Consider the following 18,549-nt stretch of genomic DNA (forward strand, 5'->3'; position numbering starts at 1 on the left):
AAACAACTTAGAAAATCTTTATCTACATTTTCCACTTTTCATTCAAGATGCAATGTCCATTTTCCAATAACCCCAGGCTCTTCAAACCAACACTTTTAAGTGTGTGATAAGCCCTCATATATGATATCAATCAAAAAATTTAGTGTCGCCTGGTAGTCAAGTTACTTAAGTATAAGGAATCGGCTCAACTACATAGATAAAAAAATTTTAGAAGAAACACTTACCATAAGAGCTGATGAGCTCATTTGGAAGGAAAAACATAAAGATTACCAGAAGGAACCAACAAATTATTTTCATCATCCAACCTCCGTGATGCAAACCATCACGAGGATCCTTCTGGTTCTTGACGCCAATCATTAGAACTGCTAGAATAGTGAAAAAGAGAAAGTTCCCCAAGCTAACTCGCAAAACTGCATCTGTTTCAAACCATTCTCTGCTAGGGGTATGTTTAAAGTGATTGATCCCTACAACAAGTATCAAGTACATTAGTTTTCTCATCACATAATAAGGAGTTAGAACAAGTATCAAGTACATTAGTTGGAGTTATGGAGAGAAGCTCTAGAAGTGTATGGTCTATGCATAAGCCGTAGTAAGACGGAATATATGGAATGTAAGTTCAGTCTTAGAAGGGAAAACTCCAATATAGAGGTGAAAATTGGAGAGAACATCCTACGAAAAGTTAAAAGTTTTTTAAGTATCTTGGGTGCATCATACAGGATAATGGAGAGATTGAACATGATGTAAATCATAGGATCCAAGCAGGTTGGTCAAAATGGCGGAGTGCATCTGGTTTTATATGCGACAAAAAAGTGCCTTTAAAACTTAAAGGTAAATTCTATCGCACCGCTATAAGACCGGCTATGCTGTATGGTACGGAGTGTTGGGCGGCTAAAGGAGAGCACGAACATAAGCTGAGTGTGGCAGAGATGAAGATGTTGAGATGGATGAGTGGTCACACGCGATTGGATAAAATAAGGAATGAAGATATAAGGGAGAGAGTTGGAGTAGCACCCATTGTGGAAAAGATGGTTGAATCGCGTCTCAGGTGGTTTGGACATGTGAGAAGAAGACCGATAGAACATCCAGTCAGGAGGGTGGATGAGATGGAAGATGGACAAAGGGCGAAAGGCAGAGGAAGACCTAAGAAGACCATCCATGAGGTGGTCAAACGAGATCTACATGTAAACGGTCTCTCTGTAGACATGATACATGACAGAGCACAATGGCGTCGTTTGATTCATGTAGCCGACCCCACTTAGTGGGATAAGGCTTTGTTGTTGTTGTATGGTATTTCCTAATCCGTTGCGGATCAAAACTCCATTTAAGGGTTTACCAACTGGTCAATGAGTTACTGTATGTATAAAGTAAAATTCGAATTTTCGACACTTGTTTAAGCGGACGAATGATCGAATCACTAGACCAATTCAAATTAGTTATCATATATTTGTTTATAAATATATGTTATTTTGTACATTTTTAATGTGTATTTTATACCAACATATATTATATGCGAATAAATAATTGATTGTCAGTGTATAAATATAATAAGAAAAATTACAAGTTTAGAATAAAAATTGTCTTATATATAAAGTGGCCTTGGAGATTTCAAAGTTTATACATACAATTTAAGGGCCAAAGGGAAGGAACTTTGCAGTGTAATTTTCTCGTGAAATGCGGTAAGATAGAGAGTAACGAGATACTAAGAATCAAGATTGAAGCATTGGCCATTTAGATTATCGGTAGGAAGTGGCGTTGTATTTCCGTTTCCATAGTTTCTTTTTTCCAGCATTAACAACTTTTTTTAACTCAATTATTGAAGAGTAAAACAAGCAAACAACAACTCAAATACTCAATTTATAAATTTATTTGGGTCATAGTAAAAATAACATAACAACTATAATGTACATATCATTTTACAAAAAAGAGAAGGGTTTCATAAGTTGGTATAAAATAACTTTTTTTTAACATACGTTTTTAGAACTCATCATGGAACCTGTCAATACCTTCAGTGGATAAAGTGATCACGATTTATAGAAGGATTTTTCTTGGTTCATTGGTGGTTGTGTAATTTCCCACAGTCAAAATCAGATTTCTTGAGTAACAAGCCACCAAGGAATGTAGCCAATAATTTGTCCCTCATAAAGCCAACCAATTTAGAACCACCCTGTTGAATAAAACCTACCATATAAGATGTGCTAATGAGATCAATGCCTCTCCATCTTCTATCATTTGCATATTTCTTCATAGCTTCCTCAATCCTCTTGTATTGTTTTTTCTCTTCATCATCATCTTTCAAATGAGTTCCTTGTTTCTTGGAAAATACCTCACCTACCTAGGCACCTTGCTAGAACAACACCATCTTCCAAAGCAGAACAACCACCTTGGCCAATGTCTGGCATCATGGGATGGAATGCATCTCCGGCAACACACACATTCCCTTTGCTGATGTTTCCGAACAAGAGCTCCCATGGATGTCTATATCTCAGTCGCGACAAAAAGAAGTTATCTACCTCGGTGTTTTCTATGATTGATCTTACATCACTTGGTATTTTCTCAAGCTTGTCCAATGCAAAATGCTTCAATTTAGCTGGGTTATGTTCTAGATCTTTATCTGCAAGAATGGTAAGCATAATGTTAAATCTCATCAGCTAATAACTGTTGTAAATGAATGTCCAAACAGGTAACAATTTCCACAGTACACCCCTCAAAGGGAGAAGTGTTAGTGTGCTTAGCCATTTGTAAGATCTATTATCAACAAAAGTGCCTTTTTATAACAGAATATAGCCTGTTTTCATAGTTTTAAGTAAGGGAACTTGAACAATTATGGGCTGAAACAAAGAAATTACCTTCACTGGTTGGATTCCAAGTGAAAAACCAATAAATACCCTTTTCATCGGTAGGAATAACACCAGCTCGAAAACCATCACCGAAGAACTGCATGAACTTAGGCTCGAATCCATGATTGTTCTTGTACTCTGCACATCCTCTGATTTCACATCTTCTAGTGAAAGCGGCCTCCTTGAAGCCTAACCACTTTGCAACCACAGAGTTCACTCCATCACAACCAATCAAAACCTTTTCAGTAGCAAACATAAAAAATCCATGTATGTATAAGTTAAAATTTACTAATAACTTGCATTCATTGGATAAAACTTGTTCGTTATGCATGTCATGTAATGTAACACATTATGCTAGTTACCTTAGTTTTGATGGTTGTTCCATCAGAAAGATGGAGAATCTTAAAGAATCCAGTTTCCTCAATAGCAACAACCTTTGACAAATACTTGATTGTGTCACTAGAAAGCTCACTAGCAAGTGCTTCCAACATTATGTGCCTTCTAACACAACGAATTTCACTTCACCCATATAGCAAAATTTTCAAATCAAATTAGAGGACTGAATAATAATCACACAAAAAAAGCATAAATAGAGTGAAATTCATGCATATAGAGCGCACTCACTTCTTTCCTTGCTCCTTGAAAGAAATAGTTGATGTCTGCGGTCCTGTGATCAATGTAGTAGTCCCACTCCTGCAAACAAATTCGAGTTCTAATTCAATTTAACTAATTGAAACCCGAAAAATCACCATAAGTGATAAGTCAAGATTGACAATGTGAATAAGTATTGATATGATAAATAGTTAGTTGGTAGTTACCCTTCAAGTTGAGGATGTTTGGAGCGGAGGGTGTTTGCAGCATCAACAGCATCCATTCTTCCATATTGATAGAGCAAAACCAGTGGCTCTCAATTTATCTGAACTTTCTAACACCAAACTTGGGATACCCAACCTGCACCAAACAATTTATATTATGATCTCTAAATCACATAATCAACATATGGATTATATATAGTACAATAATAATTTTCATGGAAGATACCTGTGAAGTCCCAATGCAGTAGTGAGGCCAGCAATTCCAGCACCAACAATCACAATATCTTCTTCAACTAACACTTTTGTTGTTTCCATGCTTTTGCTTTTCTGTGGGGAATACTAATCTGAATGTTAGGATTGAGCACGCCACATGCAAGGACCTTACATATTGAAGTTTGAAATATATGATGACTGATATATTATTGAAGGACCAAGGTCCCATAATTCATTTGTTGCTTATGATTGGCCATTCATAAGCACCCCTTCTTATTTGAATGCCTACTAAGTTCGTCCGTAATATTTATTTATGGGTTTCGCTTAAAGTTACCCATTAAAAAATTTTATAGAAAAGAATTTTCTATTTTATACAGTACTATCAGTAGAACGACAAATTTCCCATAAATAGGTTCATAAATAGAGAGAAGCATCATAGTACTCGGGATGATCCAAGGAAGAGAAACGTTGCAGTTCTCTAATCATTCTTCATCCTTGATACTTGATACTTGCAAACTGTTTTATCACATGCAATATATTTCGATTGGCGTGCCCAAAAAATGAGTCACTGCTGACACCCCAGGTTTGACATCTCTTAAATCTTAATACAACTTTTTAACTACTCTCCACTACTAAACAAAGATAATAATTAAAAAAAATTGTTTTTTTTTTTACTTGTATTAGTTAAAAAGATAATTTAAGGACATACCTAACCTAAAACAGTCACTCTCTACAGAATATTATTGCGGACGCAAACTTTAAATAAGAAATATAAACAAATTAGAACATTACTGTCTCCCAAAACTTGGTCTGGGAGATTATCAATTTATCACCATCAACCAAAGTTGAATTACAGCAGTAGTGTGTCTAGCTAACATTGCAAAACCATTGCCGCTATCAAAAACAGCAATAGGATCTTAAAATCAAAGCAACCCCATTATATATATAGCTTTTGCAAACAGCAGCTTTCCAACTTGCCATGTTGGAAGTACATGACTTAGTTACATGATTCATCATGCAATAACTACCAAACGATGGACCAATGAGAATTCATCTGCTATCTGGGAATTTATCCTCATATGTCTGGGGAACCTGCCAACAATTCACATGATTTAATAGATTTCTGGTTAGAGGGTAGAAAGCTGATAAGCTGTGAAAATCTGGAAAAATCAAAACAAAGAAAACAAAAATAATCAGTCATATGCACCATAAAGCTTGCAGTGATCATCTTCCCAGCAAACCATCTTCCATGTAGGGCACGCTGTGCACTTATTGCGGATTGAGTATTTTCGAACCGTAAGTAGACGGAACCAGCACTATTTCTGCTTATCATAAAAAATGAAAAGATAAAAAAGCTGCAGCTTATCGTCTTATGGAAGGCATAGAGGAACGTAAAGCTTACTATACTCACTTATCGACAAAGATGTGCTTTAACTTCCCAAACTTAGAGCATTCTGCCTCAACATCTTCTTTAATATCCAAATCAAAATCCGGTTCCTTCTGCAGTACATAAGGTCAATAATATCATCAGGTCACTATTTTGAAAAAGAATGCAAGGTGAAAATCTTCATAATATAGGTCATTTAACCACCTCGTCTTTGGGATCAAACATATTCTTTAACAGTAAGCATTCACTTGGAACACCAATTGTATCAATAGAGGAAATGGTAGGTGTGGGAACTTGAAGGCCTCCACCTGGCAATCCAGGTACCGTAGGAATAGAAGAAAGGGGAGAACCGACTGTTGCGGGCATATTAAGGCCAGTGACGTTGACAGCAGCATTACCAGCTGAACCAGTCATGCTACAAACAAAAGCAAAAGAAGTGAGACTAAAGTGATATCAAAATATGACGAGCCAAATTGGAATGTAAAACAAACCTAGGTGCAGTGCCACTGCGGTTCAACTTCTGCATGAGTAATGCTCGAGAACTGGCATTCAGGGACTGAAAAATATAATAAAGGTCAGCTAAGAACCAGTACAAGTGCCACTTGCACTTGGGACACGAGAAGAGTGGGGGTTATTGTTAACTGCATTCAATTAAATAATAACCACAAATCCACAATAAAATACTAGCGAAATATGATTATATTTATACTAAATGTGGTGGCTCCGATGCAATCATGGAGAAGCAGCTTTTATGGGAAAGCTGAGAAACATAGTAACATTTAAAGATATTATATGCAAATCTTCAGACAAAATATATCGCTTACCAAGCCACCACCTTCATCATCATCAAGATCACCAGTATTTCCTCCAACTTCTTGCATTCCAGATTGATCAGTAATAGCGGACACCTAATCCATAAATAAATAAATGCAATCAGGTCATTGTATTTAGATCCTCTACACACAAAGATCATAAACAGAATATCCATTTTGTAGCCAGTCATTAGCATCCAACTTTTATTAATTTATGGACACTGAAGATCATATTTAGTTGTCTATTTTCCTGAAAATTAAGTTATATTCCACAAGCTGACTGCTCATTTTGATATTTTTAGTAATGCACATTCTCCAAAACAAGCATGAGCTCAAACTTCACCAAAATATAAAACCTGACTTGAGTCAAACAAGGACCACTAAACTCAGATCTAAGGACAAAACAATAGTACGTACCTTGATTGTCCTGCCACCAATTTCCAATTGACCATTCAAGCTCTGTGCATTTCTCGCATCTTCAAGGCGTGCAAACTACAATAAACAATGGTTCAATCAACTGACACTGCTAGAAAAAATTGCAATTTTATAGAAGACTAGTCTCTCAAGTCCTGCAGACCGCAGTTCAATACAATCAAAGCTTCCGCATAGAATATGGGCAACCTCTTCAAATATTACTATAACATATAATTTTAGAAAAGGAAAAGTTATAAAAACATAAAGGAAGAGGCAACCAAAATTGAATGCATTTAACCAGACAAAAAAGTCATGATAAATCACCTGCACAAAGCCAAAACCTTTGCAGTTCCCACTTTCATCAAGAGGCAGCTGGACAAGCTCAACCTGACCAAATGCTTCAAACACCTAAAAAATGAGACCAAGGAAGTCAAGAGAATAACACAGGCAATTAGAAGGGAAAGATTGGACTCAAAAATAATAAATCAATAAACTGTGAAGGAAAAACAAGATCCTGAGTTCAACTAATTGACAAAGAAAGGGAAGAGAAACAAAAACACTAGATACATTCTAAGTACATGAGTCTAGCTCATTCTACAATCAGAATTGCATCATATCATGACGACCCCTTGCGGTCTATTAAATCTAGAGACTCATTTAGAAGTGACGAATTGTACATAGGCCAAAAGAAAAATAAGTGCTCACCGTCCGAAGATCAGTTTCGGTCATATTGAAATGCAGATTGCCTACATATAGCCTTCTTGCTCCCCCTGAATATGGGCCTATAACTCCAGCAGGTCCAGTAGCAACAGATGTTGTGGACTGAACCAAATTTTTTTCTGCTTCTGATGGCTTCACCATCACTGGTTGACCAAGAAGAAATTGGCCAGAAAGTGCTATTGCCATGGGGACAGACATGACATCATAGAACTCAATATACCTGTAAACATAAACAAAAAAATATTAATTATATAAACATACAAAGCCATTGAAAAAGCAGGGTTATAAAATGTAACTTTTAATTACAAATGCACTGATGGCCCATTAATTGAGATGGTGAAAGTTTTGTAAAATCACTGTACATAGAGAAACAGATTTCGATACATATAGAAAGGGGGAAAAGATAAAAGACCATTATTACAATGAAAACTTGGCAAAAACTATGCTTGTTAATTCCACAGTTCCCTCGCATCATAAATATATCAGTATGTATATTTGTCAACCCCTATGGTGGTGTTCGGTGTTCATAAAACTAGCACACAATTTTTAAGTAGTACAAATTCACTTGAATCAAACATGATATACAAATTCTCAAGATATAGTGCCATCCTTCATTCATTTATTTAACAGCCAACAGCACCTGTTTCATGCTACTCCCCAGTTTCCATAACTATAAACAGAAGTTAGCATTCAAGATTCTTAAATGGGAAAAGTATGATAGTCATCAATGGCAACTACATGGCATAACTGAGAAGAGAAACAATGATTTAGTTCTGTGCACAGGGATGTAATGCATACCCAACACCCTTAGAGCGTCTTGAATTGCGGTCCATAATTAACCGAACATCTCGCACCTGAATTTGATAAATGAGAGATGTCAGGAAGACCTAGATTAAAATAAATGGAACCTTGAAACCAAAAAGACCAAAATAAGAAAGTAGAAATGCATAGCAATTGAGATATTATAAGTTAGAATTTTGTCCAAGCATCACTGCAGAATTCTATATACTATTGGCGTTAGGCAAGAAGGTGCAACATCAATCATGAACGTTACACTTTTAGTGAAATTTCTTAAATTACTTGGCAGCTCACGATTTACTACAGTGTAAATCTATTCATCTCTTCATAATGATCTTTAAATTATATTAAGTTATTAATAAGAATGGATGTAGTCACACTGACAGACAAACAATCTATACGTTTACAATCTATATTTCATCAGGTAACGTTGTTTTTTAAGGGAAACAGAGATATACTAAATTCGAAGGTCAGAAGGAAACAGAATCTAATCCATTTAGAAGGTATTTCTTCACGTTTATATATTATACTACATGGTTCCATTCAAACTAACAGAAGAAAGCAACTCTAACGTTACATAAGAAAGTATATGGAGTATCATGACCTTGCCCGCCCTTGAGAAGAACTCATACACATCTCTTTCATCTGCTTTCAGAGAAATCTGGGGAAATGCTTTGACATATTAGTGCTTGCAATAAATGATGTCAGCAAACAGAACATCTGGTTGCATTCCAGATATATCTGGATTACCTGATAAGCGAACACAGTTCTTTGATCTCTTTCAGGATCAACCTCGGGTTCTGCTGCCTCTTCCTTTTTCTCTTTATGTCTTCTGCAGCACAAGAAAAGTGCAAAATTATGGCCCATGTTATTCGAATATGTGCATCTCTTCATAGCAATTCAGATATGAAAAAAACAATAACATATGGATAACAAACTATTGGATCAACCATATTTTCCCAACACAAAAATTTCATAATCCTTAAATTTGAAAAGGAGCAGATAATTGGCCTTAAATGTATAAAGTCCAATTCCACGTGACAAAGGCCTGCAGGGAACTAGATTAAGTTAACATGAAATCCTTAGGTAACAGGTTTGAATTCATCACTTTGCTTGTTTAACTCAAAAAGAACCAGACCTGGAGATTAATGGAAATGGTAATTAATGCTACTGACACAAGATTTGTACCTTCTACAAATAAAACAAAATCTTATATTGAAACAGCATCGCCAATTTGGATTGATAGCAGTACGAAGGTTTGAGGGACCTAATTGCATTAAGTTGAAACCTGTTAAAAGCTTATATATACTTGGTAAGAGAAACCACACAAGCATAAAGAATGAAATTACTTTCATATATAGTTTATAGTTTTATAAAAGATGTCCCTAGTGACGAGACTAAATTAAAGGTACTAATCACCAATAACACGATGGAACAGAGCACAAAAAATCCATCATATCCATGCCGTATAGAAATGACAAGAATCAAAGTGTACTGAATTTGGTTTCATATTTATCACGTTAAACAAAGCATAGGTGTCAAAGATGTTATCATCTGAGAGTCGCACAAGTCATTCACTCAGAACCCATGAACCAATTGATATACAAGACCTGGACATTAATTATAGAATAGCCTAGAAGTATGATATTTCTTGAATTAATAACAACTACACCCATTACAAAAACTGTGACTAACATGCAGAACATTGTTTTTGCCCAAAGGCATCAGAAGATGAGATAGCTTCTCTTAAGCATAGCCCATTACTCCCTCACCAGCATTTCTGCAACATAATAAATGCAATTAAGCAACTAAGCTCAAAAGGGAAGATAAATAACATGCATCACTGCAGCTATAACAAACAATCTACCATATCTGCGAGTTCCCAGAATCTAATATTCAATATTCAGAAGCTTAAAAACTGGATAACAACAAAACTAACTATATAGAACACAGAATCACTATTTCCATCTAGCGTAGAAAATAATTTAATACAACCTTTTAAGCAAATTTACAATGAGTTTCACAGTACAAAGGAAGGCAAGCATGCCATAGTCAAAGACAAGGGTAACTTGGTTAGATATAAAGTCCTTCGTGTATATTTGTCCAACAACTTAAAATTCTAGGACAAATAATTCATAACATGATGTCAAAGCATTAAACCAAACAATCCAATCATCCTAGCTCCCTTCCGCTCTTTCAACTATATATTAAATTTCAGCACAAAGTAAGGTCAAGCCATATTTGTCCATTCTACCTAAGAGGATAATGTCTTTCCTGTCATCTAAGCTTAACAGAATTTATGAATGCAAATATATCTGGTTTTGTAGTAAGTTTGCAACTCCTATTACTAGCTGAATTTTGACAACGATTTAATTTTAAAATGACACAATTATAGAGACTAGAAATCCAGGAGTCACATTTTGAAAGCAATTATGACAGACATCAACATCCCCAAAGGATTTTTATATATAAAAACAGAGGCAGTTTAGTCATATAACAAGTAACTTTCAAGTGGAAAGCATATCTAATCCTTTCCATATCCAATGCTTTGCTATAGCACCAGCCTATAGTCTTATATGAATAATCATCCACTGTTCTCAATAGATGTAGCAAGTTTAAAAGAACCAACAAACCAACCATCTAGGTAGGCAGCTAAACAATTAAACACTCCCAAAAAGTATAAAATTGAAACAACAGAAGGATACCTGCTTTCTCTATCCCGTTCCCTGGATTCCCTTGCCCTTTCCCTGTCTCTGTAATCCTTATCCCGGCTCCTTTCACTGTCTCTATGCTCCCTGTCACGACTCCTCTCTCTTTCTCTGTCATCAGGATCACTCTTACGCCTTTCGGATTGACTTCTGCTTCGCCGTGAGCTCTCTTTCTCCCTGTCCCTTTCACGGTCACGTTCTCTGTCTCGCTCCCTTCCATACTTGTCCTCATCATCTCTGTCCTTATCTCTCTTCCCATCCCTGCTGCTCCTAGAGCTTCTATGCTCATCCTTCTCCTTGTTTCCATCTCTGGACCGGGAGTGACGATGCGACGAGCCTCTTTCCTTGTGCTTATCGTAATCACCACGAGAACCATCGCCAGATTTTGAATGCTTAGAGCGGTGATCCACATCATTATCATTATCATCATCACCATCACGATCATCCTTATGCCTGGAACTCCTACTATACCCTTTCTCTTCTGATTTGAAACCTCCACTCCTGCCATTAGTGGCTTCCTTCTCCTTCCTAAGCTCGGGATTCTCAACTGCTTTCTCTAAGTACTCATATTCATCGAAGTCCATCATAACTCCAACGCTGCGATTACAAAATGCTCTTAGTTTTGAGTTTTGAAGCGTTAATTGTACGGGAACGTTGCAGCGACGGAAATCGAAAATTGAACGTTGAAATTAATATGAAAAGTGAATGATTGTAAGAAGAGAATCAGAATCAGAATCAGAATCGGAATCACCTTGCTCTTTCTTTGACTTAGGAGGCGTTAGGGTTTGCGGTTGAATCTAGAAAATGAAAATCAGCTTCAAGAATTTACCAGTTACCACTATCAAATCAATGGATCAATGCTTTTGCTCACACTCACTCTCACTCAAAATGCTGCCTCGTCCTTCAAACCAAAACCATAGCTTAGACGATGCTTTTTCTTCTTTATTTTTTTGGTGTACGAGATGGGCCTATTTGGATAAAATTAATCCAAAGCCCAAAATTATTGAGGCTTTGGGAGTAGCCCATCTTACATATTGTGATCAGTGATCACAGACCCTTCAAAAATAGGTATTTACATTTCGGTCCAAAAAACAAGAGTTAAGTACATATCCTTACAGGGAGAACCAATTTGGGTTGATCTCATTTGCCACTTACCTAAATATCAAAAATTCAAATTTTATTTTATGTATGAATATAATGATCAATAACAAACTCTTATTAAATATCAGGTTTACAGTGAATTAATCTTTTACTTGTCGAGTTGGAGAATACGAAAAAAAATTACCTAGAAGCATAGATCCAAAGCTTCTTGAAATTGAAAAATTCTTATTTATAGTGTAAATTAACTTATTTTGTTACTATATCATCTACCGATTTTTCTCGATTTTCTTTTTTTTTTTTTGTGACTAGACAAGAAAGAAAAGAAAACAAAAAAAACAAAAGAGAGAGGAAGGCTTCCTAAAAACCAGCAGCTAAGTCTCTTGTAAGTAATATGCGAAGCTCATCCCAAGGCTCCAACAACTCAGTTTGGGGGATATTATTCACTGCTGCAAACTTTGTCATAGCATCCGCAACATGGTTGACTGATCTCTGAATTACCTTGACATCAGCTCTTTAATTTTAAGTCAAAATATCATTAAGTTTAGAAACCAAATCATGATCAGCACTTTGAATGATAGTAAAATGGTCTTGAACTAGGAGAAAAGCTTCCAAACAGTCTATCTGACAAGAAACCTGCCTGTACCCTGCCTCCCACGCTAAAATAATCCCCTCCAAATAGCAAAAAGCTCACAACTAATAACCGTTCATAGTGGAAGAACCCCAATACAACCACCTTGTCACGCACCATCCGAGTTTCGGATAATACAGCCAAAGACAGCACAATCGCCATGGATACTAGCATCACTGTTAATCTTAAACGTCTCCCTAGGAGGAGGAAACCAAGATGAGCTCGGCAAGATAAATGGACACCGCTAAGCTTAGTGAACAAAGACTTTAATTCCTTATTAGATGTTGAGATTAATGATAGCACTTTATTGAAAAGGTCAAGAATTCATAGGATTGAAAACATCATTATTCCTATCTCTCCAAAACCACCAAAGACCATAGAAAAAAAGAGTAGCATTGACATTTTTTCATTCAGATATCCATTGTTTAAAGGATGAACAGTGAACAACATTAAGCTATAAAGTTTGCCAAATTGCACTAACTTTTGGACAATCACGCAAACAATAAAAAACAGTTTCTGGAGCTAGAGAGCAACGTGCGCATAAATCAGAAGAAGAAAGCCAACGATGATGTCTAAAAACAGCAGTTGGAAGAACATTATGGAGGCAAAGTCAAACAAAAATTTTAAATTTCTCCGGTACTTGAGTTCTCCAAAGCCAGAGTCACTTTTCAGTCTCCTCCCATCCATATTTGTGCTTGCAAAGCCATAAATAACCACTACTAGAAGAGTGAATTTTTGAATTTGATGCATCCCATCTCCAACCTGTTATGTCTCCATATTCCACATCAGGATTGTAAGATTTTATATTTAGAGACAAAACATCAGGTATAGTAGTGTAAATTCCATTGAAATTCCAACAACCATCTCTCCAAAGGTCACCAATAGCAAGGTCAGTGTCTGCGATTGGACATATGGCAATTCATTTGCAACAACACCTTCTCTTCTCCAAGAATCAAACCAAAAAGAATCATTTAGAGTACCAATACACCAAGAAAAACTCTCTTTCAGAACTTGATAAGCCTTCACCATACTTGTCCAAACATAGGAAGCATTCTTATAGGAGGACAAGCCTCTGCTCTTATATTTCGTAGCAAGCATTTGAACCCAAAGTTTCTCTAGACACTGAAAAAACTACCAGACAAGTTTGCCTAACAGTGCTATATTGGCGCAAGTAGGATCTCTAATCCCAAGTCCACCAAACTTCTTCGGGGTGACTGATGTCCTCCAATTGACAAGACTTATATACCTTTCCTTCAACTAGGCTCTTCCAAAGAAATCGGTGCATTAACAAAGATATCTTATTAGTGACATTGATAGGAAAGAACGAAACCTGCATTTGGTAAACTTGTAAAGAGGCCACTACTGAATTAATCAAACAGAGCCGCCCGGTCCTATTCAAAAGACGCCCTTTTCAATTAGCAAGCCGACTCCTTATTTTATCCACGACATTATTAAAGGAAGCTCTGGATACCCTGGTGCGATTAAGATTGACGCCGAGATACTTTTCAAGATCCTGGGTAAATCTAATGGCAGAAACTCTGGTAAAAATCTCTTTCCTTTGATTAGAAGCATTTTTGGAACAAAGAGCTTTGGATATATCCAAATTAATTCTCATTCCAAAAGCTTTGCAAAATAAGTTGAGGGAATTAATGACAACTTGGACTTGAAATTTCCTGGCTTTGCAGAAAAGTAGCAAATTATCAGCAAACATAAGATGGAAGACTCTAGGTCCCCCTTTAGAAACAGCCACAGGATCCCATATACTCATATCAACCTGACTAGCAACATAACAAGCTAAACGTTCCATACAAATAACAAACAAATAAGGGGATATAGGATCTCTTTGCCGGAGATCCCTCTTAGGGACAAACTTATCTAACATGCTGCCATTCCAAAGAATTGAGAGAGAAGAAGCTTGGACACAGGACATGATTAGTTTGATAGTAGCAGTGGGAAACCAAAACCCCTAAGAAAATGCTCAAGGAACCTCCAGTCAACCCTATCATAAGCCTTCTCTAAATCGATTTTAAAGGACAACATTCCTTTATGCAATTTTATTTTCTTCATGAAATGGAGAATCTCCTGAGCAATGATGTTGTCTTCTGGTGCGCCCCTGCCTTGGATGAAACCGCCTTGAAGAGGTCCAATGATATTTGTCAAAAAAGGTCGAAGTCGGTTTACCAAAATCTTGGTGATAATCTTATACACCACATTACACAGGCTAATCGGCTTGAAATCTTTCATGTAATTAGGCATCTCCACTTTGGGAATAAGCACTATGAGGATTTCTATAAATGACGGGTCAATGTAACCACATGTGAAGGCATTCTGAACAAGCCTCCAAATATCCAAACTAAGAATCTCCCAATACTCTTTAAAGAAAAAAACTTGAAAACCATCCGAGTCTGGAGTCTTGAAGGAATTCATACCAAAAACAGCTTCTTTTAGCTCAGCTAGCGTTACTGGTGCAGTGAGATTCTAACAAGCTTCATCACTTAAAGAAGGTAAGCTTCATCTCTTTATCACCGTCATACCGAGGTCGATTTGGACGCAAACACACGCAAACTTGCCTCTCTTTGCCGATTTTGTAGCTAAGTCAACTTTAATTGACTTTCCTACTGCCGCTGCTATGCACATCATTGCCTCCTCTTGATAGTACCATATAGGAAGTCCAGAAATGCGGATCCAGATCATGGTGGATCCAAAAGAGGCCTCACATGGTCTGAAATCTTAGGATCAAGGTTTTATAGCCACATAAAACCCCGCAATTAGCCAATGATCGCTTAAGAGCATTCTCTCCCTATCTTTGAAGAGATCAATTTTAACTATGAAATATTCAAACCCAACATCTAACAATTCAAAACCACCTTTGAGGTGCCATACAACTTTCAGCTTGTGGGAAAGCGCTATGTAACTGAAATGCTTTCCTAACTCCTTAATAACCACTGCATCCATATATGGTTCAGTCAAAGAAGACCTAGCTTTTTCCAAAAAAGTTACATGTGGTGGTGTAGAGTCTTCTTGCTTTCCAATCACCACAGCCATGCTATCTCCAGAAAGAGATTCTACCCATGTAAAAGTTTTAGCCGTCTTAGCGCCCACCACTTTATCTCTAAAGAACACCTTTAAGGGTCTGACTGTCTCTCCCAAATTAATTCCCTCTTTGTCTCCAAATACAAATTCTCTTACACTCTTCCTCTTATCTCTGCCATAAGCGTTATCGGGTTTCTCACTGTGTTTCTCTCTCAAACTCTCTCTCTCTCGCTCTCTTCTCCATTCATTTTCTCCCTTTTTTTTCTTTACATTATTAAAATTTTTTTGAATAAATAGATATAATTACTCGATAAAACACAAAAAAATACTCCATAAAAAATAGACTCCTTTAAATTTTCGTGAAAGAAAAACAAAAAACCACGTGTTTTGTTAGGATAATGTATAACAAAGAATCAGAAATGTTTGTTATATATTTCATATTGATTATTATTGCCCATAAAGTAGGAATCTATAAGCTAGATTACAATAATAATAAGTTTAAAGGAGATTTATATATAGCAATTTTTCATGTTAATTAGTCTATCAAACTCAATAGTCAATAGTATATATTATATATATATAAAGTGATTCTTGTTGTGGAACTACTAGTGATAGGTAAACCACCGGGCGAGTTGATTATTTCTTGTCACAGTCGTATAGCATGCATATTCCAATATATTTATTTAATTTCATTATTACATAATTATTACTTATTATAGTATCAGTATAAGTAGTCTCGTTCCCATTCTCGTCATGGGTTGAACGTAAAGGAAATATGCATGGTTACTAGATTGCCACCAATGCTAGAGTAATAATACAGCACATACAGTACTGAGTTAGGTATTTTCAGCTAGCTAGAAATTAAAACACTTCTAGAATCGCCTCATTTTTTTCTCTGTTATAAACAATTTGGTGATATATGCATTGATATTTACGTTTTGTGGGTAAATAATATTTTTTATGTAAATAAAAATAAAATGGTATCCACGTTTTGTATTAAAAGAATTTTTTTAATTTGTTTATATATAAAACGAAAGTAACATTTTGCATAGTTATTATTTTTCTAATTGGCAAAAAGAAAAACAGCTGTGACGTTTGTGACGTCCGTTAAAAACTCCCATAACAACATTAAACATAGTTTTTTGGTCATTTTTATGGGTTACACCAATTAGGCTCCAATATGATATATAATTTATTGAAAATTCTTAGTCTTCTTTAGCCGAGTCACTTAGAAGTTTAAATCTTAAACTATGGGTTATATTATATGCAACAATTTATTGGTGAGCCAGTAGAATTTTTTAGATAGAGTTTGTTTTTGGGATTGACACTAGGGAATTAAAATTTAATATTGTATTTAGCAGTTAGATATTATAATTAAATTTTAATTTTAAAATACAAAATTTTAATTTCTTTAATATCTTCAGAAAATATAGATACAGTAAACCAAAATTTTTTTAGATAAAAACTAAAATTTTAATAATATTTTTTTTTAAAATACATTTATTTAATTTTTTAAATTTCAAATCTACCTCTTAATATTTATATTTGTCTTAAATTAAATATAATACTGAGACATGACTCAGTATATTTTATACCAAATACAATATAAAAACTTATTTTAGTTTTTATCTTTTAATCTCCATTTCTCAATCTCAATCTCAGTCTCAATCTCCTTTTCAAATACATGCAACCTTAAAAAACACTTAATAACTGCGAATAATAGTGAATAATAATCTTTGTATAAGAGTCTAACATTCACTATTATTCAATTAATGAGGATGAATAATTTCTTCAATAAGTATTTTCTTATAAGAAACTTTTATAAAGATAAATAACTTATTATAATAAATTTATGATATATATTAGAATTTTTATAATCATAAAATTTAAAATTTAATATTTATTTATTTTTAAAAAATTTAAAATTTTAATAAAAAATAAATAAAAAAAAGAGTCATTCTTGTCTGAAAATTTAAACGTATTAAAATATATAATTATTTATATGCTATTTCCAATTATTTTTGAGACAAATAATTTCAACACATATCCATCCATAAAAAATACTAAAGTATAAGTAATTATCACGACTATTTTATAAGCTTCGGAACTAAGAAATATTAGATGAAACGTCCCTAGTAAAACCCAATTAAACAGTGCTAATTAACACTTGCATTATATATATTGTTACACAAATACACACGTATATTAAATTTAAATGCATGCCATCATCTTTAATTGATAATGATTGTTTTCAGGTTTATATATCTCTCTCTGACCAATGCAATAATAACCTTTCCTATATATAGAATAGAATCCATTCAATATTATAGATTCAACTTTTAATTTGAACAATCAAAAGCACCCTTTTGAGGAGCTAAAAGAATAATTGATCATTGCATTATTCAAAATGGACCAAATTAAATAGTGAGAGAGAAGCAGCATAGCATATATATCGTTGTTCGTCTTTTTCTTATATCGTCATTGCCAACATCATTAGTATGTAATTTGACCATTATTTAGACCATTTTGGATCCCTTCTACTCTTGCAATGTTTACAATATCAAGAAATTTCTTGTTATATGTATAAAAAAAATCAATCACTAAATAAGATATTTAAATATAATGTATATTAAAAATAAATTAAATAATATACATATTCATATACAAATACACAATATTTTTATTATAATAAACACATAATACATATATATTTCTCTAGTAGTAAATTAAATGTTAGATTATAAGAACGTTTTCATGTAATAAATAAATATATGTATTAATTCGATATAATTTAAATAAATAACTCACATTACTAGAATAAATTAATAGTTTATATAATTATGGATAAAATATATTTTTTTCATAATATTTGTAATTTTTTAAATATTTTTAACGTTTAATTATATTCAATTTTTTCTTAATATTTTTATTTATTTAATTTTGTTTTTGTATAATATTTTTAACTTGTGTCAAAATGATCTGATTTTTAGACGATTTTAATTTTGTTGTTAACGTTTTAAATGGAGTTAATATTCATATATAATAATTTTAATATAAATAAAAAATATTAAGTATAAAATCAA

At 34.4% G+C, this 18,549-nt stretch overlaps 1 protein-coding gene and 1 pseudogene across 6 annotated transcripts; both read right to left on the reverse strand.

Annotated features, from left to right (window-relative positions):
- Positions 1-1,874: 1,874 nt before the first annotated feature.
- LOC107467321 (monooxygenase 2-like) lies at positions 1,875-4,386 on the reverse strand (annotated as a pseudogene).
- Positions 4,387-4,622: 236 nt separating this feature from the next.
- LOC107467320 (uncharacterized) lies at positions 4,623-11,604 on the reverse strand. Of its 6 annotated transcripts, none has more exons than XM_052254475.1 (15): positions 11,456-11,604; positions 10,702-11,301; positions 9,185-9,263; positions 8,747-8,825; positions 8,601-8,657; positions 7,997-8,052; positions 7,184-7,418; positions 6,803-6,886; positions 6,482-6,556; positions 6,077-6,160; positions 5,744-5,808; positions 5,457-5,667; positions 5,277-5,365; positions 5,073-5,187; positions 4,623-4,957 (listed from the first exon to the last, which is right to left on the reverse strand). In XM_052254475.1, the coding sequence occupies exons 2-15, from the start codon at positions 11,210-11,212 to the stop codon at positions 4,916-4,918; spliced, it is 1,782 nt and encodes a 593-aa protein (XP_052110435.1). In that variant the 5' UTR covers positions 11,213-11,301; positions 11,456-11,604; the 3' UTR covers positions 4,623-4,915. The 6 variants fall into 6 exon arrangements, with proteins under 6 accessions (XP_052110435.1, XP_015941859.1, XP_052110434.1 ...); XM_016086373.3 differs by having other exon boundaries at positions 8,747-8,828; XM_052254474.1 differs by lacking the exon at positions 9,185-9,263.
- Between the last annotated feature and the right edge of the window lie 6,945 nt (positions 11,605-18,549).

Source organism: Arachis duranensis, chromosome 9 (genome assembly GCF_000817695.3).
Source record: "Arachis duranensis cultivar V14167 chromosome 9, aradu.V14167.gnm2.J7QH, whole genome shotgun sequence".
Taxonomy (NCBI): Eukaryota; Viridiplantae; Streptophyta; class Magnoliopsida; order Fabales; family Fabaceae; genus Arachis; species Arachis duranensis.